Below are 26,571 nucleotides of genomic sequence, written 5' to 3' on the forward strand. Positions count from 1 at the left end.
TCTCTTGTTAGTGCAGGAGCTGCTATCTTGCTTCCTTATTATCTTGCAAGATCCTTGGTTTTTGTAGTGCTAAGTTAGATCGTCTTGGCGGACTTATTAGAGGTATCTTCTTATACCCCTAAAGTCAGGTAAAAGAGTTTAATCTAGGTTTTATTCTTATTAGTATTTATACTATAGCAATTAGTCAGGCATTATTATATAATGTCTAAATAGTGAGCTAGATGTGTTATTTGCAGTTGAGACCTGTGGCTGAGAGCTTATAATCACCACACAGAACTTAGAGAATCAGTAATTAGGTTATCAGTATTAAACACATAGCCATGTCAACAGGTTTAGTATGGACTTGGATTCGTCCGCTCTCGGCCGCCAAGACAGTGGTCTTTGGAAAGCTACATAGTGATGTCGAAGAGAAGTCCCTATATACATTGGTAACCCACGGACTATCGGGTGTTGGATCTAAGCCCTACACTCCAGAATATCTCTGTAACGCCAGGGATAACTTTGCGGTAGAGCTTGTATCTTTCTCAACCACTGGACCACAGCTGGACAAAGCCTGTTGTATATTTTTATCCACTTAGAAGCTTGCTGGGGTATTTATACTAGTTGCCTGGATTACTGATGCTTGGAGTCCGAGTAAAAGAGCGGCGATATTCAGTTGAAGGCCAACCTCCTTTAGGCGGCTCGAATGCCTAGACACAGACGAGAAGGATTTCTCCGGAGGCACATTGAGATGTTTACCAAGGGCTATGCGATATATACTGTCCACGATTTGAAGTCCAGTACGGAGACCTCTGGGAAGGTGAGCTGGATTACCTTCGTGCTTGTTTGATTTAAGATATATGACCTACACTATCTCCAACTTCACGATCATGCAAACAAGTGAACACGTCGACTTAAATTTCAGTTCTCAGTGACTTGGCGTCGGCGATAAATTCGGGGTGTTGACACTAGAATACAAATGCTACTGAATCTCGGACGAGAAACATGAATTAGCCACTAGAACCAGAGATGAGGTTTGCCTCGTCTTCCGGCTTCGCCGTCTTCATCGTTCTCAATGTCTTAGCCCGCTTTATATTCTGAAAATTCTTCTGGGCTCGCTTATCCTTCAGACACATGCTAACCAAGACAACTATACATCCTGCAATGCAAGCTCCAAAAAACGCTCCTACAACTATACCTTCAGTGCCGATTTCGTTGTGTTGCTCCATGCAGACCGTGACGCCAGAGTCAGGATGTATGTCGCAGAAAAGACCAGGAGCGCATGTGCTGGATGTCATCTTGATCGTATTACAAGCACTCTCGGTATGACCGTCAGTGGTAATAGAGCAAACTATGCTAGTCTCGATAGTTGTACTGTAGCAGGAGGCACCAGGTTCCGTCGAAGTTATGGTACTGCTTGTGGTGGAACTCGAGGTGCTTGACGTCTCGGTCGACGTAGACAGCACCGTCGACGATACCGAGGATTCTTGGGTAGATGTTGCCGCGGTAGTAAACTCTTGTGTGGTTGATTCGGGTTCGTCTGTTGTTGTAACTTTGTTTTGCGTTGTTGTAGCCTCGTCTTCTGTCGTCATTGCTTCTTCTTCTATCATCGCATCTTCCTTTTGGGTAGTCCCTCTCGTTTCGGATCTTCTCTGTGTAGCTGTTCTTTCATTGCTGGAAGGTTCGTTCTCGTCTTGCCGTCGAACCCATTGCCGCCAACGTTGCACGAGGGGTCCCCTTTCCCATGTCGCCTCATGCCATTTTTGCGCCTCTTTTGAAGGAGCGAGGCCGCGTATTAAAGCACGTGGCGAATCGTCTAGAGCGTCATCCGACTGTGCGACGTACCTCTCACGGCCTGCCACGAGCAAGATGGACAAAGCCAAAAATGCGATTGTAAAAAGGTATCGCATGCTGATATGTAAATGCACAGAACTGCGCAGATTGAACACAAGCTGCAAAAGTTGAAGTTTTGTCGGCTAGAATATCTAGATGGCACTAGAAGTGTTATAATTACTGCTTCCTTTATTGCCAGATGGCACGCCTAGATAACATCTCGTATCAGTCGCCCTCAATTCACTTGTGGGTATGCTTGTTATGTCAAGTTACTATAAAAGAACCTCGGCCGCGTGTGGCCAGCCGAACTCGGTCCACAAGACGAAGATCGGATGCACCACCCCGCGAAGTGACTGGACAAGTATTTTGGAACAGGATATATTTAGGGATAACACGAGACCTGCCAATTCACACGCATCCCGTGCACTCAACTATGCCCTACGTATCCGAAGGCGTGTATCTAAATTACATGACGAATAAACCGAATAGTCAATTAGGGTTAACGGGGTTAGTATGGCGATGCCGCGAGTATCATCGTTAGGGCTGAGATAACTTAAAATAGGCGAGGTAATCATAGGCCTTTGAGCCAAAACTTAAAGCTCATTACAGGCGGTATTTACCCGTATCTTCGCCACAACGTAAATAGCATCAGAACTCTTTCCGGTTCTCAAACTAAAGCATTTTACCTAGCGTCGTTAGCTCTGTTTTATGCTAAGGTAATGGGGTTGAGAATGTCATCCTAGGGACCAGGATCTATGGCAATGTATCGCTGTTTCATCACTGACCACTAAAAGCACGCCTAGCGATGGGCTAATGCAGGGGCCATTGCGAGATCCTGGCGCATGTTCTAAAATAGAATGTGAGCGCTACGGGATCGAATGACGTCGCTGATGCACTACGCCAGCCACACTGGAAAGATTTGCTATCGTTAGTGTAAATATACGTATGCCAAGGACTACAGAGCTTCGTATTTTAAAACCAGTAATTTAAAAATATCTGGTGGTTCCTCTCTCAACTAACGTTCCAAGTATTTTATCACCTCTAGACGAGCTTGTGGGGTACAGATTACGCTGCCTGCTGAGGTAAGCCGAAGATGAAAACATCCTTTATGGAGATGTACTTCCAATTGGTTGACGCCCTGATCACCACTGACTCCGTTGGTGCTTCAATTAGCACAAAGCCTTTCCCATAGAGTTCTTCAGGGAGCTTTCTCCTGTGCTCAAATGATGTCGATTCGTACATAAGTAATGGTTTTTCCTTGGCTTCTCTTTTCCATAGCCCAACCCCCTGGTTCTTTTCATGAGCCAGATAAGAAGCATGAGGAATGGCCGCCGTAGGTTGGGGGGACCATTGAGTAATGATACTACTCGCACTGTGGATGAACGGGCAAGGATGCGAGATGGGCTCTCCCCGTTCAAGGCGACAGATTCACGAGCTCCCACACGCTTAGAAGCTTGGGAGGGGCATGAATGAAGAGATGACATGCGATGGCTATTTTTATACACTCTTACTTACAGAGTAAAATGGAAGAGATGATAGAAATATCTAGGCATTGTCACACAGAATTTTATCAAACTAGCTACTTACTCCTTGCGCTTCCTTAGTAATCTCTCATTCCCACAAACCTTTTCGACTCTCCTTCACCCAGGTAGTATACTGAAAAATCTTGATCTTATACTTCTCCTTCCGATCCGTCTTTCGTTTCCAAGACAGAGTCACGATCCTTCTGAATAAGAAGCTTCTTCTTACAGCACACTCACTTATACACCCGGCCTCACTTTCGACTCAGTCAGGATCTTCAATCAGGTTCTTTCATCCGCGGTTATATGCCTTGCGGTTTTGAATCTTGTTTCTGCCCAGGCCATTACCAACTACAAACCGCTCAAAGAGGGTAAGTTTGCGATCCTCCTAGAAGCAAGTTGGAAGCCTAACCACAAAACGTTATCAAAGCTTGTCCTCGCAATCCAGCCTTTGGTAAAGGCGTGGCTACCTGCAACTTCGCAAATGGCGAATGTAGTCTCTTTACAGGGAATTTGGACTCTATAATCAAGTATGACAAAAAGGGGGCCAAGTTCAATATCGAAGAAGAGACTAACGCTTCTACTATCGCTACGAGAAAGTACATCTTCTTCGGTCGTGTCGATGTCGAATTGCAGGCGGCTCCTGGACAAGGTATCGTGACGGCTATAGTGTTGCAGTCCGACACTCTCGATGAGGTAAGAGGCCCAATGACTCTGAATCATCTGCTTGTGACTTGCTTATGAGGTCTTAGATTGACTGGGAGTGGCTTGGCGGTGATGCCACACAAGTGCAGTCCAACTACTTCTCCAAGGGTGACACGACCACCTACGACCGCGGAGACTTCCACGATGTTACCGAACCTCTGACGACATTTCACACATATTCGATCGAATGGAACAAGAATGTGGTTCAATGGATTATCGACGGCAACGTTATCCGCACCCCCAAAGCCGCTGACGCCAAAGGTTTTCCACAGTCGCCCATGCAGATTAAGCTAGGCACTTGGTGTGCCGGCGGTAGTCAGACCGAGCAAGGAACGGTTGAGTGGGCGGGAGGTCTGACTGACTTGTCTAAAGCTCCCTTTAATGCTTACTATAAGAGTGTCACCATTGTCGACTATGCTGGTGGTGATGGCCCTGTCCCCAAGAGTGTCAATGAATACGTCTACGGTGACAACTGGGGCAGCGCGGACAGCATCAAGGTTAAGTATGGCTCCAGCTTCGACTCGGAAGAGAAGACATCAGACAAGAACAAATCTGAGCCCATTGGTACCGAAATAGAGACCGACGCATCTAGGGAGAAAGACGATCAGAGCAACTCTACGATCTCCAAGCCCAATGGTGGTCTCGTCAGTTTAAACTTTACTGCCACTCCAGTCGGGACCCCGGTTCCTGGCAACACTGGCCCTTCCGGACAAGGCTCCAATGACAATGTTCCTCAATCGGTAGCTTCTCGAGGTACCATTCGGGAAGGTTTCATTGCCGGAACCCTGTTCCTCGTGGACTTTGCTGCATGAATGCATATATTAAGTTTCTTGGACAATAGATATTAGCTGATCATAGGTCTTTAGTTTCACTAAACATGATATACTCTAGCTAGACTAGTAACACCGAAAAACTAAATAAAATAGTGGCCAGGTGCCTGTTTAATAATAGGGCCAGTTATTTGTGAGCTATGAAGATACTAGAGAGATAGATGATTGTCAGATGATATAAGTTACTTACTAGCTATTTAAGATGGAAAGACCAGTCAGATTTGAGTAAATTGCATCATTTCTCCGTCTCTTACTCTCATTCGTCTCGTCACGAGCTAGTATAGCCGCGAACACTTGCCTCGTTTTTAATGGCACCATTCTCATGAATCGTTTCCGCTCCGTTGCAACCCCTGGATTTTTAGTCATTATCTCTGCGATGCGCTATTTAAAGTAGAGCCGCAAGACCGTAGCAACCCCGAAGATTCTTGCCTTAATCCTTGAAAACACTCTCTTACTTCGATAACAAACCGTCCCGAGTTTACCCCAGTAGTATACGTATTAATGCACATGACTGCCAGCTTCTTTACTTGGAAGGTCACACCGCTTCGTATCTCTCAGTCGAAAGCCTTATGGATCATGACTTATATACCACATCGGTTGCTCTGGGGTCTGGGCTGTCGGCCCTGAGTCCTACGAGTGTCTCGGAGGAGCGGCCTAAGTGGAGCAGGATGGGTCAAGGCATTTCGGACATTGACGTGCTCTAATCGGCCGAACACTGCCCCTGTGTTGGCGAGCTCGCTTTTATAATTAGCTCAGTATAGAAGCATACGGACCTTTTAACCTCTCTCCCTGTCAAAGCCCCAGGTGTGGATCTGCGCAAATTCGCTCCGCCTCGCGCGTCTTCAAAGAAGCTGTCTTCTGACTGGCCATTTTGGACTGTGGGCGCCCTAGGTTTGGTTCTAATTATAGTATAGTTGGCCCTTTGCCTCGTCTAGTTTTGTTCTCTCTATACGTGATCCTGTGGAGCCAATGAATATACTCTGTGATAGGCTCCTGGATACATAAAGCGTAGCGAATGAGATCCAGTCGATACGGGGAACCAGTTACTTGATTAATGAAAAGAGGTTCCTACCAGAGTCCTGTTTGAGGGAATCCTCACCCCCTCGTGCTGATCGCGTCAGAATTCATGGTCTTGATCAACGTAGCCAAATATCTGTTACCTAAGCTCTTGACATTTCCTCGTCGCCTGGCCGTGTGTGCGTCGTGATTTGTATGTAACTAAGGGAATGGACGGGTGTACGGGTAACAAAGCATTTCTTTTCCCTGGTTAGCTGCGATGAGCCGGTTCAATTCGACCCTGTTTTTCCACCTCTGTCTTCATGACTGTAAATTCCACTATTACCCTGACTCTGAGCTTTCCCTACCTCGTGAATACGAAGCCTAGGTTTGTTTCTATAAATACAAGGTGATTCGCAAACTCAGACAAGTCTTGAGTCGGTCAGCCGAAGAACCAGACATAAACCGAACCATTGCCCATTTGCCTCTGCTCCTTTATAGACTCTCGTTCTTTCATCTCGATTGCCGACTCATCAGTCTCTCCTTTTTAGATTCTCTTTCATATCTGCCTTCGGCTCAATCGGTTCCGCAATTCAATTCCAACAACCACAATCAACCGTCATGCCTAAAACAAGCACTTTGGCCGCTGCCTCTCAGACGGCCTGCGCCGACATCTACAACACGCCGAATCAGGATAACGTATGCGCTATGTTCCGTAAGGACAACCACACCGATATTATGCAAGCTTGTTGCGGTGAGGCCAAGATCATCACCTATTCTGGCGACTGCGGTCTATACTGCGTTGCCCTCGGCCAAACGATCGATCAGCTTTCCAAGTGTCTTTATGACCACGGTGCTCCTGACGAAAAAGGTGTCTGGTGCAGTGGAAATTCGAAGACCACCAAGACCAAGGATGCCAGCATCCCCGCTACGGCTCGAGCCACCGTGGTCTCGGACGACGACGATGCAAAGGACAAAGACGACGATAAAAGCACCAGCACTGGCACAGCCAGCTCTTCCAAATCAAGCGAGACTAGCAAAGCTGCTACTAGTAGCAGCCCTCACTTTGGCATCACCACCCTGGGTCTTACCATCGGTGCCTTGTTCTTGTCTTCTATGGCTATTGGTGCTTTTGAGCTCTAAATGCAGACTAGAGGTCTTTTCTGTTATGGATATGACTTTACTGGTATGTTTTCTTTCTCTGTTAACTATCCTGTAGTTATATGATGTTAATATATATTATTCAGGCTATGTATAGCATGCAATAGGATAGTAATCGTTTTATGTTTAAATATATATATATTAATTTTAATTTTTTTTTTAGATTTAAAGGAATTATATTAAGTTTTATGTAAGTTAGTTAGCAAAAGTTAAATTAACCTTAATTAATTAAATATATATAGTAACGCATATAACTAATTGACCTTATATATAAGAATAGATAAAGTAAAATTAGTAAAAAAGCAGTAGTTTAAACTAGGGATCTATATTAATATATACTTAAGTTAATATTATATTTTATGTATTAAAGTAATAAGCTACTTATAAGTAGTAGTTATAGGCTTTAGGTTAAGATAGGGTTAATATTAACTATTTAAGCTATTTTTGCCTTAGTATTTTTCTTAAATTAAATTCTAATTAATATAATAAAAAAGTAGAGATTTTTTAAGATATAATAAAATAAAAAACTAAGTATAAAGAGAGAAAGGGTAAATATAAGAAATATAGTATTATAACCTTTATAATTATATTATATATACCTTATAAATTTTACTAATTATACTAGGATTATAAATACTAATTATAATTCTTAATAATTAAATTACTTAAATTATAATATTTTAAAATTAAATTACTATATATTACTATAAATTATTAAATGTCTTTAAAAATTTAATTTAAAAATTACTTTTCTTTTATTTTAATTTATTTTCCCTTACTTTTAGTATTATATAAGGCTTTTTAGCCTTTTAGCTTTTTTATTAATAGTTTAAATAGTAAGATCCCTATAGCAAGCTAGTAGTATAAAATTTAAAATTAAATAAGGTTTATTTACCTTAATAATATAATTACTACCTTAACTAAGTAATATTAATACTAGTTACTTCTTAATAAATAGGTTAACCTTTTTCCTTTAACTTACTTTAAAGGTCTTTTATTAACCCCTATAGCATACTATGCTTTAATTATCTATTATATAGTAAGTTATCTAACCTAACTTTCCCTCTTTTAGCTATAACTGCTAATAGTATTATAACTACCTTATTATAATACCTATTACTTAAAAAAGCCTATAGGCACCTAGGCCTAATAAGCCTTATTTAATTAAAAGCTATAATATAATCCTTAAAATTAAAAAAGCTTTTAAAATAAAAGTAAAAGTAATATATTATATATAATAATTATAAATATTAAAAAGGCCTAATTTAATAATAATAATCCTAATTATTTTAAAATAATAATTTTTAATTATAAGATTTTCTTATTTATATAATTTATTTATAAAAACCTTTTAATTAATAAAAATTTCTTTAAATATAAAAAATAAAAGCTTAAGGATTTAAAAAGGAAGTTATATAAAGAGGTATAGCTAAATAAGAAGGAAAGGGGGTTTCTTAAGGCCTTTAACCTAGGCAGCTTATATAATAAGTAGCTTAAGGATATTTCATAGTAGGCTAAGGAGGTATTAGAGAAGACTAAGAACTTATAAAGACTAGGCTAGTTATAGTCTTAGATTATAAGAGTGTAAAGATAGGGGATATTATATTATAATATATAAGATAAAAGCAAGGTAATTATGGGGTTTTATAAAGGGAAAATATATTAAGTTTTATATAAGTTTAAATTACCTAAAGTTAAAGATATTTAATATTAATAATAAAAAAGGAATTAAATAAGTTATAAGATAGGCTATATAATTAAATAAGTAAATTAGCTATAATATTAATATATTATTAATATAAATATGAAATAATATTAATATATTATTAATATAAAAAAGAAATAATATTAATATATTATTAATATAAATAAGGAATAATATTAATATATTATTAATATAAATATAAAAGAATATTATAATATTAAGTTTTTATAACTTAAAGTTAAAATAAAATATATTTTAATAATTATTAATTAATTTATAATTTTAAAATAAATTTTTCTTAATATTTAAAAACATTAAGTTAAATCTATTAAAGGTAATAGATTTAAGTTCTTATTTTTATTAATATAGTTTTAATTTATATATATTTTCTATTAGATTTAGACTTATATCTGCTATATAGCTAGGATAGACTTATATCTGCTTTATAGCTAGGATAGGCTATTCCTTAAATTAAATAAATAATTTAGCTATAAGTAAGATTAGTATTTCCTATAATAGTATTAAACTGTAAATATTATATTAAGATATTTAAGTATTAGTTTATAATAATTATACTTTTATTATTAATTCTCTTTAATAAATACTTTAAAAACTTATAGTATTATAAAAAGAGGGCCTAGAGACCTTAAGGGACTTATAACCTAAGTAAATATTATTTAAATTATTATCTTCTAAGCCAGGATTCTTATTATTTAAAAGAGAAGAAAAGTTCTTTTTATAGAATTAAGATCCTAGCCTATAAAGACTATTTTTATTTTTAAAACCTTTATTATTTATATTACTACTATTATATTATATAGTTTTATATATTTATAAGGATTTATTATAAAAATAATAAAATAATAGTAATATAAAAAATACTTTAGTATTAAAACTAGACCTAGCCTTTATAGCCTTAAACTTAATATAAATAAATATATTACTTATATTTTTAAGACTTATTTTTAATATAGTTTATTAAAGGATTTTTTAAAAAATAAAATATAAACTTTAAGAATAGTATTATTATATAACTTATTAATAAGTATTTTATTTTCTTAAAATAATGCTTAAATTACTTTAATAATACTAATAATTTAAGAAAATTATATATTAATTAAAAAATAATCTTAATAACCCTAAAAGCTATAATAAATATTATAATTAAAAATAATATTAATTATTATTATTATTTTTTTTTTTTAAATTTATAAATTAACCTTAAAAGGTATATTTAAGTATCTTTAGAATTTAATATAATTTAAATATTTATTACCTTTATAAGTAGTAAAGCTTTATTAAGTTAAATTATTATAATTAGCTGCCTTAATTATAGCCTAAACCTAGCTATATATATGCCAGCTAAAAAGCCTTACCTGCTTATCAGCTAGCCCCAACCTTCTTCCTTCAACATACTTCAAAGGATACCACGATTCAATCATCAATCACGCAGTAAGTCATCCAACCCGAATACCTTCTGGCCGCAACCGCTAACAGCATCACAGCTGCCCCGTTACGATGCCTGCTATCCGAAGAAGCCTGCAGGCACCCAGGCCTGACAAGCCTTATCTAACTAAAGGCCATGATGTGATCTCTAAGATTGGTATTAACTATTATAGTACTATATTAACTAGCTAGTTTAAGTTAAAGCTATTTTTAATTTATTATAACTAAGTATAGCTAGCTTTTAGGGTTAATAAAAGGGGTTATAAAATAGATATCTTAATACTTAGTAAATATATTCTTAACTAATAAGTAATTTATCTTATAAAATTACTAGCTTAATTTAATATTTAATTTAATAATATCTAATTTAATAATAATTAGATTTATATATTAGTTATTAAAACCTTTTACTTAAGAAGAGCCTTATAGCCTTATGTTACGACCCGTGCGGCTACGTCACGTGGCCCCCACAATTTCCACCTATCACAGAAGGATCACTTCTCCCAGTAACGATCCTCTTCCATTAGATCACTTGGATCACGACGCTCCAAGGCTGGATCACCATGGATCACCAACGATCCCTAGAGATCCAACCTTTGGATCACTATCATTCCTTACTAAGCCATCGGGCTACCTTTAGTATATAAAACACATTCATTTAGCACTTTTATAGAACTTAGCTCACCAGCTATCAATTAAAGCATCTTTACATCAATAAGCCTAGCACGCATTACTTAATCATTAAGAGACGTAACACTTCGCAACGCTCAGCATCACGCCTTACGCAATCTGCAAACATAAACCTAGTACGGACTAGTTTACCTGTTTAGAAAACCCAACCGTCACACCTTAATAACTTACTTAAATAATTTAAGGTATAAATATATATTATATATATTTATAAGCTATTAAGTTCTTAACTTATATTATTTTTACATTTAGTATAAACTTAATATTAAAAGGAATATAATTTATTATATCCTTAGAATTTCTAAAAACTAAATATATATCTTTATTATATAAAGATATTATATTTATTTAAGAGATAGTAGAAGTAATTCTTCATAATAGCTTCTACTACTTAAAGTAAATAATTAATAAGTTTTTACTTAAGTTATAATATATAAAGAGGAAAAGAGTTAAAGGGTTTAGTATTTATAATATAGCTAAATTAAAAATAAAAATAAATAATATTATCTAGCTTATATACTTATAGCTAAATTATATAATTAAATAAATTCTAGATCTTTCTAAGAGCTAAGCCTAATACTATCCTAATGCCTTTTCTTATTTTATAAGATTATAATAATTTAAATAAAAAAGGAAGATATATAACTACATTTGCCTTATATTAATTACTTTATTACTAAGTTATACTTCTTATATATTGCTAAGGACTTATATTACTTACTAATAAGGCAAAGTCCTTAAAATATACTAAATAAGGCAGCTTATAATAAGTATTAAAGTATTTATATATAATATATTATTTATAGTTTGTTAAATAGTACTAAATAGGAAGTTCTTAAAAGCACTAGCTCTTCTATCTAATTATAATAAAGCTTAATACTATACCTATATATATTAATTATTATATTTAAAAACCTTTTAAGCTATTTAAAGAGCTATTTTAAATATCTTATAATTTAATAATAATAAAATTAATAAATATTATATATATATAATATTAATAGCTTATTATAAAGTATATATCCCTCTTTTCCTTTTTACCTAATTATCTCTTTTAATATACTAACTTACCTTATTTTTAAAGTATTTAAGCTATTATAATTTATATAAAAATAGGTAAGCTAAGGATTAATAAGAAGTAATTAAGGCACTCCTGCCTAAATAATAGGTAATCTTAATAACCCCTAACTAGGGAATTAATAGCTTAGGCCTTATTAAGTAACTTATAATTAGATACTTTATCCTCTCTACCTATTAAGGGAACTAATTAAAGAATAAATTTATATTAAAGGCTATTAAAGCTACTTATATTAGGCTTAGGAGGCAAGCCTAAGATAGCACTATCCTCTATTATATAATAAGGGGCATTAATAAGCTATTGCAGCATTTCTGTTATTAGATAGGCAGGCCTTATAAGGGAAAATATTACTATAAGATACTTTACTATTGCCTAAGAAGTATTATATAACTATAAGGCAGCTTAACTTAAAGAAGTATTTTTAAACTATTAGTATTATTAGATTTTAAAATAAAAATAGGAAAAAAAGCTATATAACATAAATAATAGAGTTAATAATAATATTAAAAGGTAAAATAGAAAATGAATATTAAAATATATTTTATTCTTTTTAAAATTAGGTATTAAGGGTAATATAAATATTATAAAAAAACTATATTTTAAATTAAAATAATAATATAGCAAGATAGGCAAAGGGAGCTAGGCTAAAGGCAGTAATACTTATAAAAAAGGCAAATATAAATAGATAAAGCATAGGAGGAAGCAAAGGTTAAAGATATATATTAATAGGGTCAGAGGAGGCTCTTATCCTATATACAGGGAGTTACGTACTATGCAGTTAGGTATATGTGCAGCATGCGTATCTTACCTGTTTAGACGGTGCTGCTAAACTGGAGGCAGTAGCAGCGTGTCTGCGATTACTCCGCATGCTGTGGCAGCGACACCATCTTCAACGACCTAGAACTAGACAATTTCAACGCACAGGAATTTCCCAAGAAGAAGGGCTATATGCTACGACCACTCGCATTGGAAGATCTAACAGATAAACACCTTATAATTATGAGACCGTATGTGCATGCGTTTGTTTTACGCTCGAGACAGTGGGTCACGATTGGATCTGAAGATCTTTAGGAAGTTGTATTTCGAAACAGCTTTGATGATTTGGTCGTACCAGATAACCACAAAACAACTGTCCAAGCATTAGTTACCACCCATGAGAACGCAAGGTCGCCACTGTCGTCTAGTTCTGAAAAGTCAAGCATCGGATCTGTGCTAGACTTCGTTCAAGGGAAGGGAAGTGGACTGGTCATTTTGCTACACGGCCCGCCAGGCGTGGGAAAGACAACAACAGCGGAATGTGTTGCCGATGACAATAAGAGACCGCTGTTTCCCATTATTTGCGGTGATATTGGTGAAACAGCTGCTGATGTCGAGCATAACCTGCAAAGCCACTTCCAACTAGCTCACAAATGGGGTTGTGTCCTACTCCTCGACGAAGCCGATATATTCCTTGCCAAACGCACTCGGAGCGACTTGCGCCATAATGTCGTTACAAGTGTCTTCCTTCGAAGTCTGGAGTATTACGCTGGAATTCTCTTTTTGACAACAAATCGTGTTGGTCTTATCGATCCAGCATTCAGGTCCAGGATTCAAATGTCTTTGTTTTATCCCCAGTTGACCCTTGATTTTACGTGCAAGCTGTACGAGAAGTTCATTAGAAGAGCCAAGGCGAAGCAGTTGCGACAAGGGAGCTATCTTTTTAAGATTAAAGAGAAAGAGATTCTTAAGTTCGGGAAGAAGCATTTTCGGAGTTTGGAGAAGGATAGATACGAGACATGGAACGGACGGTAAGTACTTCACCCATACCTTGCATCCACCTGCTAACTGTCACAGCCAAATCCGGAACGCATTCCAAACAGCCATCGCCCTAGCCGAGCATCAATGCATGACCCAGTCCTCAGGGGATCCTCAGCCGATACTAAGCAAAGAGCAGTTCGAAGCAGTAGCGCGAGGATTCATGCAATTCGACAAATGCCTCAACAAAACACTGGGAGCTACAGATGCAGATATGGTCAAGCGAGAAGGATGGCGCAACGACGGCTATATGATGGGAGCAGGAAACCCAGCAATTCCTATGGTTCCGATGGCGATGCCTCCGTCAGCTTACCATACTCAGAGACAAGCAGCTGCTATGAACTATGATAGTGATGATGATAGCGATTCTGAGACGGACAGTGATGAGGAATCTGATGACGATGTGAAACAGGCTGGGAAGGGGAAGAGTGGACCTGCGGGGAAAGAAGATTCTGCGACGACTGGTGAAACTCCAGTCGATATGGATGAGTTTCGCGAGTACAAGATGTGGAAAAAGATGAAGTCGCAGCTCAAGTAATATGTATGTATCTGCATAACAGCGATAACTATATCTATAGTAAGAATAATTATTATTCTATCTAGCAATTAGAATGCGACTAGTAAGTGGGGATTAAACTGACCTAAATACAAGTGACATACCTGAAACTAATGTATGCATGACTGTTTCAGGTAACGTGCGGCTCTGAAACTCCACTTGGCGAAATAACCAAAGTCCCCGTAAGAAACAATCCTACGAGTCAGCACCAGAACCGTTTCGTTTCACCAGCCTCATTCTATACGATAAGGCTGTGGTAGCCAGCATTGAATCTATAGCCTATTATGCGCTCGGGAGCTATTATTCAATCGCTGCCAACCGCGGCCTGTGAATTGAGCCTCACGGCGGATCTCGAGTCAGCCTTAGTCTGGTTTCTTATCCGAGGCCGCGACACGTGTTGCATGATCTTCATCCTGGCACGTGCACGCAATGTTGCCAAGGATAACTATTGGCTCTGGCTTTGGGAGGCCACTTATTTTGTATAACTAAAGGCCCCATTTACTATTTAGGTCATATGTGCGAAGGTCCCTGAGGAGGGGATGTGGGGATGGGACTTGGGGAGGGGATTATAAATATACCTCACTGACTAGATTACCTCGGAACTTGCTTTTTATTATCTAGTATTCATTAACTTCAATTCCCCCAAGTAGCGAAAATGGCTGACGTAAAGATCGAGTTCAAGGTATGTATGCTTGCACCATGTCTTGGATAACCTCCTTTAACACCAACAGACTTTCCAAAATGTCATCAACAACGAATTGACTCCCACAGCCGAGACCCGCCGTGCAATCTGTTCAAGCACAGAAGAGCCTCTCTGGGAATCGCCCGTCTCAACCCAGGAAGATGTCGACCGTGCTGTGAGCGCTGCCAAGGCCGCCTATCCTGCCTGGCGCAAGCTGTCGCAGGATGAGCGTGCTGCTTATCTCACCAAGTTTGCCGATGCTGTTGAGGCGCATCAGAAGGAGTTCACCGAGCTCCTCTGTCGTGAAGCGGGAAAGCCACCTCAGGCTGCTGGGGTTGAGATGTTTTTTGTGATGCAAAATCTTAGAACGGTTCCTACTATGAGGCTGAAGGAGGAGAAGCCTGAGGATAACGATGACCGAACTGCTATTGTGCGATACGTCCCTCTTGGCGTCGGCGTTGGTATCGTTCCATGGAACTTCCCCATGGTTCTCGGCATTGGCAAGGCTGTCCCCGCCATGATGGCCGGTAACACATTCATCTGGAAGCCCTCCCCATACTCGCCCTACACAGCACTGAAGCTTGCTGAGATTGGAGCCAAGGTCCTCCCTCCGGGTGTTTTCCAGGCTCTCAGTGGCGGCGATAACCTTGGACCTATGCTGACTGCCCATCCTCACGTGGCCAAGGTCAGCTTCACTGGCTCTACTGAGGTTGGCAAGAAGATCATGGCTTCTTGCGCTGCTACTTTGAAGCGTGTTACGCTGGAGCTTGGTGGTAACGATGCTGCTATTGTCTTGGAAGATGTTGACATTCCCACAGTGGCTGCTAAGGTATGATAGTTTTTTTCATGAGATTGCTATTATTGCTGACATATTCGTGTTTTAGGTTGCAACGTATGCCTACCTCCACACAGGACAGATCTGCATGGCAATCAAGCGTATCTATGTGCATGAGAGCATCTACGACGAGTTCCTTGCCGCCGTCACTGGCTTCCTAGATGCCGTTAAGACCGGTGACTACACTGACGCCGAGGCATTCTTCGGACCTATCCAAAACAAGATGCAGTTCGAGAAACTACAGAAGCTGTACGAGGAAGTCGACAAGCAAGGATGGAAGCGTGCCTACGGCAGTGCACCCGAAAAGCGAGAGAAGGGTTACTTCATCCACCCCGTCCTCATCGACAACCCACCCGAGGACTCTCACATCGTCCAGACCGAGCCTTTCGGACCTATTGTTCCTATTATGAAGTGGTCGTCTGAGGAGGAGGTTATCGCGCGTGCTAACGGCACAGATCTGGGACTTGGTGCTTCTGTTTGGGGCAAGGATGTTGCTCGTGCTCAGCAAATTGCTGAGGAGCTGGAGGCTGGAAGCATCTGGGTTAACACACATTTCGAACTTGGGGCTAATGTGCCTTTTGGTGGACACAAGCAGAGTGGTCTTGGAATGGACTGGGGTGAGGTTGGACTTAAGGGTTGGTGCAATCCTCAGGCTTACTGGGTGAAGCACTCTTGAGCGTAAAGATAAATATTATGAGTTGAGTTATACCTAGCTAAGAAGTTATATGAGTGGAAATATCCCCAGTTATACCTCGTCAATTATCTTCACAACGACTTTTCCTTTAGCTCGGCCACTTTCAGCCTTATCCCATGCTTCTTCAAAGTCATCGAAACTGACCACACTGTCAATGCTTGGCTTGAGCTTTCCAGATTCCAGGAGCTCGGTAATAACATTTAGATCCTTACCAACCGGATCGATGATAAAGAAAAGGTGTTGGTCTGCTTCTTTACATCATTAGGACGAATATCCTCGGGCGCAAAACTGATAGCGATAAGAGTCCCTCCTTCTCGAACAGCGTTAGGGTTAGGATAGGGTTAGTATTGTTAAACCGCAGGCAGGGCATTTTGACCAAAGGAGCCGCGTTTCCTAAAATAGAAGAGTAACATGATAATTACCCCTCTTTTAGAGATAAGACAGTATACTTTAGAAATACTAGATAGACAATCAATTTAATTACTTAATTTAGGGTTCAACAAGTCTTGAGGGTAAGCGGCGTGTGAGGGTTGGGTTTCTAACTATGGATAAACTAAGCCGTGCTAGGTTTATTGTTGGCAGATTGCGTAGGGCGTGGTGCTGAGCGGTTATTGAAGTATCACGTCTCTTAATGGTAGATTCAATCCGTATTAGGCTTGATTAATGTAAAGAAGTTATATTGATAGCTGGTGAGCTAAATTCTATCTAGTGCTACATGAATATGTATATACAGTGGGGGGCAAAAAGTATAAATTCAAACGCAAGTAGCTGGCCGCCCCTAACCCGATTAGGCACGCGTTTTTTGCTGCCGCTTTTGCACGCCGATTTCTTCCTTACGACACATATCACAACACCATAACGATGCCTCGAGGCAAGGAATTATCCCCCTCAATATGGTCTCGTATATGTGAATTACGAAAACAAGGGCTTACGTACTCACAAATTAAGAAGCATTTCCCTGAAATCCCTCTCGGCACGATCAAAACGACCCTACGCCGCGAGGCATAACGCAGAGCCGAGAATATATCCCTGCCGCAGTCAGGCGCGTCTCGAAAGCTTACAGAAGAGCAACGCGATTAGATTTATAATACTGTTAAAACTGACCTATATATAATAATAAGAGACTTACTTAATTCCTTTAATAATATTATTAAGCGGCATTCTTTATAATACCTTCTTTATAAGATAAATAAGAGGAAATAGATACAGAAGAAACACATAGCCCTAATGCTGCTATAGGCTTATAAAAGGCTTAATTAGGCTATCTTAATTAGGGCATTAATTAGAAGTAGGTTAAGTAGAGTGATAAGTATATAGTGCGCTGCGGTTAGGGTATAAGACCTATATAGACCTTCCTATTACCTTGTAAGGCCTTATATATATAGAATATTAGGGAAGTTAGGAGATAAGGAGCTATATAGCAGATATTCTAGGCTGCCATAGGTTATAGATCTTATATACTATTAGTGCCTCTTATTAGTAATATTAATACTATAGGTATTTATAAGTTATATAGCTTTATCTTACTATAGTTTCTTTAATTAAGTAATATCTTTATATATAATAATACCTCTATATATATAGCCTAGGTTATTAAGTCTTTATTAAAAGATTAAAGAGTTAATTTAATAGCTTAATTATTATATTTACCTAATTTAAACCTTATAAAGAATTTATAGATATTAATAAAGGCTAAGATTTATTAATTATATCTAGAACTAACTTATGTAAAGGATATAGTTATTATATAATATAACTTAGTCTTAGCTATAATAGAGGCTTAAAATAACTTTAAAGATAAGATCTTAAAGAACCTTTATAAGATAATATTAAATTATATTAATATTATAATTAATATAAAAGGTTAATATATAAAGTACTAAAGCTGTTTTAATTAACCTAATTAGGTTAAAATTATAATATTAAAGCGGCATTATAACATATACCTGTTCCGGCTAGCCCGATCAGTCCGGTACTTGCGTTTGGATTTATATACTTTTTGCCCCCTACTGTATATACTTATGTCTTGTCTTTAAGGAGCAACGCGTTCCTGGAGCGCGGTTAGTCCTGACTTGGTTAGTGGGCTAATGGTAAAAGCTGTGGGGTACACGTGACGTCACCGCGGGGTCGTAACAAATACAGGGTACTTCACTATATAACTGGCTTAGCAGCCACCATGTTTAACAGAAAAATATAACTCCTTCACCCTCTTTAATCTCAATCTAACGCTATATAGCTGCTAATAGCAGATTGCTGCTAATTAACATATTTACTTAACATTTTAAGCACACTTAGTGCGATATTTTGTTTAGTACTTAATTACAGTATATAAATTACACAGAAGGAGAACGATTAATGAGAGTAACAGCATGGATACTGCTTACCCTTGTTCATGCGCTTTCTGCCCCTTAATCTTCCGCAATTAATGACTGCAGGCATGTGGTGCTGGTTTAATGACACTGTGGCCGAGAAGCGAATTGGCGCCGTTAAGAATATGATCCTTGGAATACAATCGCAGCGTAATGTGCTTAAAGAGCGTGAGCGGCATCTTCAGAAGCGGATAAAGGAGTACAATGCTGTTGCACGCAAGAGTATTTGTGTAAATCGAAATGGTACATGAATTTCTAGTAAGTATAGTATTATAGTATAGGAGGTGCTAATCTAGACTTTAGCGGCCAAAGCTACCTTACAACACAAGAACACCTACGAGCACTTGCTCAATGAGACTATTGGGCAGCTTGGTATATTAGAGCAGCGACTCATCGTGCTCGAATCGGCCAATATCAACAAGGAGACTCTGATGGCCATGGAACCGGCTAGCAAGGCCATGAAGCGGATCTATGGAGGCCTCATAATAGAGAGGGATGTGCCTATGTGCATTATTATCTTCCTCCCTTATTGAGTTGCCTATAAGGCTTATTTTTACTAATTCCATAACCCAGAGAGACATTTTATGAGGAGAATGCTATAAGCGCTATAAGTAAAGACTTTAATAAGGTAGAATTGGATTATGAGCTGGATAAGTTAGAAAACGAGGTACTTAATGCCTTGCTTCTATATAATACCTAGGAACTATTCTTAGGGTTAAGATAGGGTTAAATTAGGCTATAAAAAGATATTCTTCTTTAGTTCTATTTATAGAAGAAATAATATAAAAAGATAAGCTAAGAAAAGAAAGATAAAAGGAAATATAAAGATAAATAAGAAAATAAAAAGATAAAAAAAGATATAAAGAAAGGCTTAAGATAGAGTTAGTATTAACTATCTAAGCTATCTTTGCCTGAGTTTTTTTTTATAATAAAGATTTAGTTAATAAAATAAAAAAATAGAGATTTTTTAAGAAAAAGGAAATATAAGAAAAGTATAATAGTTTAGTTTCTAGACAAGTAAACTAATCTTATATTAGGTTTATATCTATAAAGATATAGAGCATTATACTAAGTAATTATTAAGTTATTATATTTCTTACTAATTAAGTAATACTTATAAGGCTTTTTAATATAAAGAGGTTTTATTAATAGCTAGTAAGCTAAGTTCTATCTAATACTATATAAGTGCGTATATATATCCAGGTAGCTCACGGTTAGGTAAGCCCGGCTTGCCATAAGTTATAAGTCAGATCGTAAGCTCTTTATATATCTATTATAAGGCTCACGGTCTGTTATGGGGTAAGAGTCGTAAGTCGCCGTATAATTAGTGAAAAATTGGCGAAGTATATATAACGTAAGCGCTCTTCTATTTAGGTTGTAATAAAAAGGTAATAAGGAGGGATATAGCTAAAAGCTAAAGGGGATAGGGGATAAAGGAAATGGTAAATATAAAAGTTATAATAAAGAAATAAGCCTGAAAAGGGATAGCTAAAAAGCTAAGAAGTAATAGCTAAGAAGCTAGAAAAGGGTAATATAATTAATAAGTAAGGAAGATAAATAAGCAAGTAAGATTGTAACGGTTACACAAGCCGTTAAGCCACAGGGCAAAAGATCGGGCCATAATCGCTATGCAAGCAATTATGGGTGTGCTACAGCTGCCTTATAGAAGCCTTACAGCGCTGTTACGGGCACGAATCGTAACAAAGATAAATAAGTAAGTAAGATACTTTTTATTACCTTTAAACTTTAAATTTATTTAAAAATATTATAAACTATTTAATTAATTAAAACTACTTATTATACTCTTTTTTTAATATTTTAATTACTACTTAATAAATCTTTATATTATAACTAGCCTTATTATATATATAATAATATTAATTATCTAGTTTAACTAACCTTTCTTAACTATTACTTTTTAATAATTTTACTATTACTTATATATTAATATGTATTTAATTAGTTACTTATAATACTTCTTATAGTTATTATATTTTCTTTTTATAATTTAATTCTTTTTGCCTTTAATATTAACTTAGTATTTTATTTATATTTTAAAGATTTTATATCTTATTCCTTAATAAGATTACCTTATATATAATTATCTTTATTATTTTAATATTTAACTTTAAAGACATTTATAATTAACTTTAAAAAGCTAGTTATATATTTTTTAATTTATCTTTTAAAATATTTAAATTAAGATTAGGCCTTTATTATTATCTTTAAGGTCTTTAAAGTCTAAAGAGAGAAATATTAAATTACCTCTTTAAGAGGTATTAAAGTCTATAGCTATATATTAAGCTTTAAAATTATATTTTTTAAGTTAAAAGAAATAAGTTTACCTCCTTTTAAATCCCCTTTATATATGATGTTTTAGAAAAGTAATTTTAAAGTAATATAAAAAGTAAAAAAGAATTTAATTAAATACTTTATTTCTTAATTATATATCTTTTTTAATATTATAAAATACTTAATATTAAGAAATTAAAGTAAGTAAGATATATATATTAATATATAAAATATAATAATTATATATTTTTTTATAATATTTCTTAAAGTTAGCTAAGTAATAACTTTTATAATTATTAAAAATTAAAAAAATAATAAAAAATAGTTAATTAATTAATTATAAATTAATTAAAATACTTAAGCTATTTAAAGTATAGCTTATTATAATAACTTTATTCCCCAAGCAGCCTTTAATTTCAGCTAGGACTATATCTAAGCCGCTTTTGCCTCCTTTATTTATTAAGGTTAATTTAATCCGAGTTTAAGCTAAGCCTTATTATCTTGCTATTACTAAGCTACTTATAGATCCTATTAGCTACTTATAGTTATATAGAACTAATTAAGGTCTAGACTGTAATTATATTAACTATCTTTACTAAGCCTTGTATTATAGCAAACTTGTTATTAACTAGTGTTAAAAGGAAGCTTATAGAAGTAGCTTAAAAGTCTGATAAATATTGTTATTAAAGATAACAGTTGCCACTTATTGCCATAAGCTTAGCAAGTAGTTTCCAGTTAACTCTATATAGCATAGAACAGATATATAAAGCCTACTTTAAACCTTAAGCAGCAAGCAGGAGACAGTAACTACATACACAAGAAGATAAATAGCACACAATTTACCCTAATATTTAACACATATTGTAATAGTTGTGTTTCCTAAGGTTATAAACTAATTAGCTGGAATTTTGCTTAGATTAATGCCTACATTTATATATTGCGTATTATTCATTACTTAAAACTAGAACTACTATCCAGGACTACCTAATACATAACTGTTGAATACTGGTGAAGATAAGACCGGCTAACCGGAGGACTGAGCTACCGGTTAGAGAGCTGTCTCAGCACTGTATTCTTCACGGCATTGGTCCAGCAGAGGACCGTAGGGGAGAAATGAAGTTTTAGAATAGATAGCACGTACCCATAGCGAACGAACCACTGAGAACTAAGTGAAGATGTAAGTAGGGCATCTAAACTCGTACTTTATTTTGTTGGCGACTCAAGATTTCCCGATCATACCGTCCATTTGTTACTTAGTGAAAATCGCCATTGAGCACGTCGACATGTCCAAAGACTTATGTGACAAATCCTTAAATGTTGCAAGGGCTAGTATTATGACACAACCGTCATTTGAAACCGATGTTGCTCAAATTGTCCGTTTTATATACTGTTATATACTGACAGACAACTCAACCTAAACTCTGAATCTTCAGCGTTGCTAATAATATGGCAATAGAGTAGTATATTACAATATAAACCATATGATATGGGCTCTCTCATATTGTGACAATATAATATGAGGGTGTCCATATTGTCAATATATTACTTTATTGGGTTGTTGGCCCTGGGGCAAAATTGCATCTTGACAATAGCCAGGCATGCTTTACCGTACACCAGCGACAAGGATGCTTGGCATTTTATTCGGCGAGCGTTCACCTCAACACACGTCTTTATTGACAACCAGACATAACATGCGAGCACGCGTTTCCTTCACTCGTCAGGGGGGGTACGATTGGTACGGACCATGTTGGGCTGGGCCTACCAGTGGTTGCCTGTCGATATTGGCCATCGTCGCCTCTGCCCATTTTCTTTACCACTATCGAGCCTACTGACTAACCGTATCGTCATGTCTCAACAACGCCTCCCGTTTGTAAAATGGTCACAGCGAAGAGAGTCGTCAATTTCAGTCGACTTTTCAGGGTTTCCAGTCAGCAGTTACATGGCTTAGACGAAAGCTAATCGTCCAAATCTCGACCTTGCACAGCCTCTACAGCCTCCTCCACCAAGCCCAGAACATCATAGGTCTTCTCTCATATGCCAAATGAGGAGATAGAGACGAGGTACTACAATCAGCGGACCGGAAAAGAAGAGTGGCGCTGCAAATATTGTAACAGAGCATATGCCTGTTCCGGGGGTACTGCGGCTCCCGGAAAACATCTTATGGACCCTCCTCCTGGCGGCCACGGTCTGCCAAAAGGAGCTCCACGCACAGCTAAAGTGGCAACGATACGAACGATTCTCGAACAAGCTCGTGCTGCAGCAGAAGAAAATCCCGCAAACGCCGTCGGCTTAACGATCAATCCGGAGATTTAATCGACCCTGACCAGCTCGAAGTGTTATATATGAGGTTCATTACGGCCTGTTCTCTCCCCTTTCGGCTCGTGGAACGTCCAGAGTTCCGAGCACTCTTGGCATACATTAATAACGATATCGATACTTGGCTTCCAGACACGTACGAGACTATCAGGAAATGGATCATAAGGCAGTACGAAGACCAGAAGGAGAAGGTCAAGCAGCGCATACAGTCAGCGAAGTCAAGAATTCACATCAGCTGCGACCTCTGGACTTCTCCCAACTCTTTGGCCATCCTAGGCGTAGTTGGCCACTATGTTACGGAAGATGGTCAGCTGGAGCACCATATTTTGGCGTTAAAAGACATCGACAGTGAGCACGACGGTTCTCACCTCGCTGCGGCAATTTTGAAAGTAGTTGACGAATAGGGCTTTGCTTCGAAGCTTGGATATTTCGTGATGGACAATGCTGGCAATAATGATACAATGATGAGATCCCTTTCACTTGGTCAGTACAACTTACTATTTCTAATGGTTGTCCCTAACATCCCACAGGCCTCTTTCGCCGATATGATATTCAATATGATCCCAAAGTTCACCGACTCCGCTGCCAAGGCCATATCATCAACCTCGCCGCCAAACTTTCCTCTTCGCCACCGACAATAAGAAGCTCGAACGCAACGATGCTGGCCTGCATAATGTGACACTAAAGCATATTGAAGCGTGGCGGAATAAGGGTCCTCTTGGCAGGCTTCACAACTTCGTCATTTACATCCAACGGAGTGTTCAGCGCAGCCAAAAGTTTCTTGCTATCAGCCACAACCGTAGGCTTACGCGAGACAATGACGCAAGATAGAGCTCGTGGTATACCATGTTGAGTGCGGCATTGAATCTTAGAGATGCAATTAACGGCTATTTTAACAAATAAATGGACGCAGATTGCGCTAGAGATGAGCTCTCTCTAGAGGACTGGATCATCTTGTAGAAGATCAAGTCCTTCTTGGAGAAACTGAAGATGATGACTAAGGCTCTCGAGTTATTATTTGCAGCACTCGATAATGTCCTCTTGGTGATGGATTTCATATTGGCACAATTCGAAGCCGGCAAGGAGGCAGCTATCGACGATCCGGTGATGGCACTGATGTATAACTCGGGCTGGGCTAAGTTGGACAAGTACTAACGCCTTACTGAAGGATCGCCTGCGTATGTTGCAGCCATTGTGCTCCACCCTTTGCACAAATGGCACTACATTCAAGAGAACTGGAGAAAGGAGTGGGCTGAGTCATCAAAGAAGTTGATTGAGACGCCGTGGAACGATGTCGCACTGGATGTGATTAAAATGGATTGAAGGTCGGGTCATTCATAATAAGCATCAGTAGTGAGTTGATTGGTTCTATCTTCTGTGTGGGGTATTCCATCCCACGGGTTTTACTTTAAATCACCTAGCTTGATTACTAACGGCCGTTGTTCCTGAGGCTCGTTGAGACCATGCCCGGCCTGCGACAAACGAATATAAACCTGTGGAATCACCGCTTCCTCTCTGCGAGGTCCCATCGATAACCACGAACGAGTTCTTGAATTAGAGGAACAAGCATCTGCAGCCGTCGCTCGCCATGGACGAATACGAGCGATATTGCAATTCTGAACAGGTTTATGGCCTTACAAGCGCCCTTGCATGGTGGCTAGAGGAGACGCAGCAGAAAACCTACCCGAGCCTGAGCAAGATAGCCGTGGATATACTGTCAATTCCTGCAATGTCTGCGGAGCCTGAAGGACTCTTCTCTGGTGCAAAGATAACGATTGCAGACCGCCGAAATCGACTTGGGAGTGGTGTAATTGAAGCATTGGAGTGCCTGAAGTCATGGTTTGGAATACGAGATTTTCAGGGTGACCAGATTTGTGCAGAAGCGGTACCGGTAGAGTGATGGGGTCCCGTGGAATATATTGGGTGTACTGTCACACTGCTAATATATTGGGTTCTTGGCAATAAATACAATGAGTCATGCTCATATTGGGTAATACAATATGCACCCCTTGGCAATACAATAATATTGCGAAGGGGTCCGTATTGGCAATACCATATTGTTTATATTATTAGCAACACTGGATACGGCGCAGCTCGTCTCAAAGTTTGGACACCGCACGAAGGTAGGGAAATGCCCGTTACTCAGGGTCGCGTAAGCCACCTGATGCGATCGACCCAAACTCAACTGCAGGGGCCTGCTCATGCAACGAAGAGATCCCTCCGCTCTCCAGAGAAAGGCTAGCAACGTCCGACTTAACCTTGACAAACGCATCTGGGTAGGGCTGTACGGCCGTCTAGGGCTCAACATCCGAAGCAATAACAGTGGCCCAGCCAAGACCGTCATACGGAGGTGAAGCATCGGAATCAGGACCAAAGATACCAACCAACTTTGTAATCCAGCGGCGATAGACTCGAGAGCCACGAGATCGGGCTCCTTGTTGTCTCTCAAGTGAACATTGGTAATGTTGACCAACTTGAGGAAAACGGACATGGCCTTTGGAGTGTCGAAGGAGTTGGTCAGAGCAGCTTTAAACTCTTGCTAGGCCACGGAAGTCTACCATCGAAAGTTGTTGATTGCCATCCCGGAGAGCACCTCGCCAACATCGCTCTAATAAAAGCGAAAGGCCGATCCTTAAGACCGCCGAAGAGCGTTGCCATACGACAGGAGACTTAGGAACTCGCCTATAGGGGATAAAGTGCTATCACATATATATTCACAGGGGGCCGTATTGAGCCTTCGCAATAGCACGTGACGCAGCCGACGCATAATGCCACCGTAGCTACACGAGAAACGCGGCAGTACTGCCTTAAGAAAAATTAGCCATAAATAGTATATAAGCTTCGCCAGGATAGAGGTGAACCGGTAAGGCTGGAGGCATTTGTTGCCGTCAGGGGTCGACAGCCCGCATACAGCCCTGAAGTACACCAGCATCGTCAAGCTCGCGATCCCTCCCTTGAAGTCCTCGTTAACGGCAAAGTAACAAAAGTGAAGTAGAATATCGGCCGCAGGGTCTTTCTAGGAACCTGCTATAAAGCTACCTTCTCAAGTATATATTAGTTCTCTAGACCATTATGCTATATTAGTAGAGG

At 38.3% G+C, this 26,571-nt stretch overlaps 7 protein-coding genes across 7 annotated transcripts; 5 read left to right on the forward strand and 2 right to left on the reverse strand.

Moving 5' to 3' along the window:
• Window positions 1–989: 989 nt before the first annotated feature.
• Window positions 990–1,889, reverse strand: BKA55DRAFT_526981 (uncharacterized protein; the record flags this gene model as incomplete). The annotated part of the gene is made up of 1 exon (XM_046188890.1): window positions 990–1,889. The coding sequence occupies one exon, from the start codon at window positions 1,887–1,889 to the stop codon at window positions 990–992; it is 900 nt and encodes a 299-aa protein (XP_046042626.1).
• Window positions 1,890–3,111: 1,222 nt separating this feature from the next.
• On the forward strand, window positions 3,112–4,849 carry BKA55DRAFT_599203 (concanavalin A-like lectin/glucanase domain-containing protein; the record flags this gene model as incomplete). Its single annotated transcript, XM_046196365.1, has 3 exons — window positions 3,112–3,145; window positions 3,841–4,028; window positions 4,085–4,849. The coding sequence occupies 3 exons, from the start codon at window positions 3,112–3,114 to the stop codon at window positions 4,847–4,849; spliced, it is 987 nt and encodes a 328-aa protein (XP_046042627.1).
• A 1,635-nt stretch (window positions 4,850–6,484) lies between these two features.
• On the forward strand, window positions 6,485–7,006 carry BKA55DRAFT_527191 (uncharacterized protein; the record flags this gene model as incomplete). Its single annotated transcript, XM_046188908.1, has 1 exon — window positions 6,485–7,006. One exon carries the CDS (start codon window positions 6,485–6,487, stop codon window positions 7,004–7,006), a length of 522 nt encoding a protein of 173 aa, XP_046042628.1.
• Window positions 7,007–13,176: 6,170 nt separating this feature from the next.
• On the forward strand, window positions 13,177–13,975 carry BKA55DRAFT_489475 (P-loop containing nucleoside triphosphate hydrolase protein; the record flags this gene model as incomplete). Its single annotated transcript, XM_046186246.1, has 2 exons — window positions 13,177–13,730; window positions 13,777–13,975. Coding segments are annotated over 2 exons (753 nt in total), but the record flags the coding sequence as incomplete, so codon positions are not given.
• An 850-nt stretch (window positions 13,976–14,825) lies between these two features.
• Window positions 14,826–16,553, forward strand: BKA55DRAFT_626677 (Aldehyde/histidinol dehydrogenase). The gene is made up of 3 exons (XM_046196858.1): window positions 14,826–14,975; window positions 15,025–15,804; window positions 15,860–16,553. Exons 1-3 carry the CDS (start codon window positions 14,949–14,951, stop codon window positions 16,484–16,486), a joined length of 1,434 nt encoding a protein of 477 aa, XP_046042630.1. The 5' UTR covers window positions 14,826–14,948; the 3' UTR covers window positions 16,487–16,553.
• A 2,148-nt stretch (window positions 16,554–18,701) lies between these two features.
• On the forward strand, window positions 18,702–19,610 carry BKA55DRAFT_584276 (uncharacterized protein). Its single transcript, XM_046194299.1, has 2 exons — window positions 18,702–19,116; window positions 19,177–19,610. Exons 1-2 carry the CDS (start codon window positions 18,897–18,899, stop codon window positions 19,404–19,406), a joined length of 450 nt encoding a protein of 149 aa, XP_046042631.1. The 5' UTR covers window positions 18,702–18,896; the 3' UTR covers window positions 19,407–19,610.
• Window positions 19,611–26,113: 6,503 nt separating this feature from the next.
• Window positions 26,114–26,497, reverse strand: BKA55DRAFT_527135 (uncharacterized protein; the record flags this gene model as incomplete). The annotated part of the gene is made up of 1 exon (XM_046188903.1): window positions 26,114–26,497. A coding segment is annotated over one exon (384 nt), but the record flags the coding sequence as incomplete, so codon positions are not given.
• Between the last annotated feature and the right edge of the window lie 74 nt (window positions 26,498–26,571).

The sequence above is a fragment of the Fusarium redolens genome (genome assembly GCF_020744475.1).
Source record: "Fusarium redolens strain MPI-CAGE-AT-0023 chromosome Unknown BKA55scaffold_25, whole genome shotgun sequence".
NCBI lineage: Eukaryota > Fungi > Ascomycota > Sordariomycetes > Hypocreales > Nectriaceae > Fusarium > Fusarium redolens.

Excerpts from the sequence above, each read along its gene's own strand:
- BKA55DRAFT_626677 (XM_046196858.1), top strand. The coding sequence starts at position 14,949 with ATGGCTGACGTAAAGATCGAGTTCAAG. Across the intron at positions 14,976-15,024 it reads ACGTAAAGATCGAGTTCAAG|ACTTTCCAAAATGTCATCAA; the intron begins GTATGTATGCTT and ends TAACACCAACAG. Across the intron at positions 15,805-15,859 it reads TTCCCACAGTGGCTGCTAAG|GTTGCAACGTATGCCTACCT; the intron begins GTATGATAGTTT and ends TTCGTGTTTTAG.
- BKA55DRAFT_584276 (XM_046194299.1), top strand. The coding sequence starts at position 18,897 with ATGCGCTTTCTGCCCCTTAATCTTCCGCAATTAATGACTGCAGGCATG. Across the intron at positions 19,117-19,176 it reads TATTTGTGTAAATCGAAATG|CGGCCAAAGCTACCTTACAA; the intron begins GTACATGAATTT and ends TCTAGACTTTAG.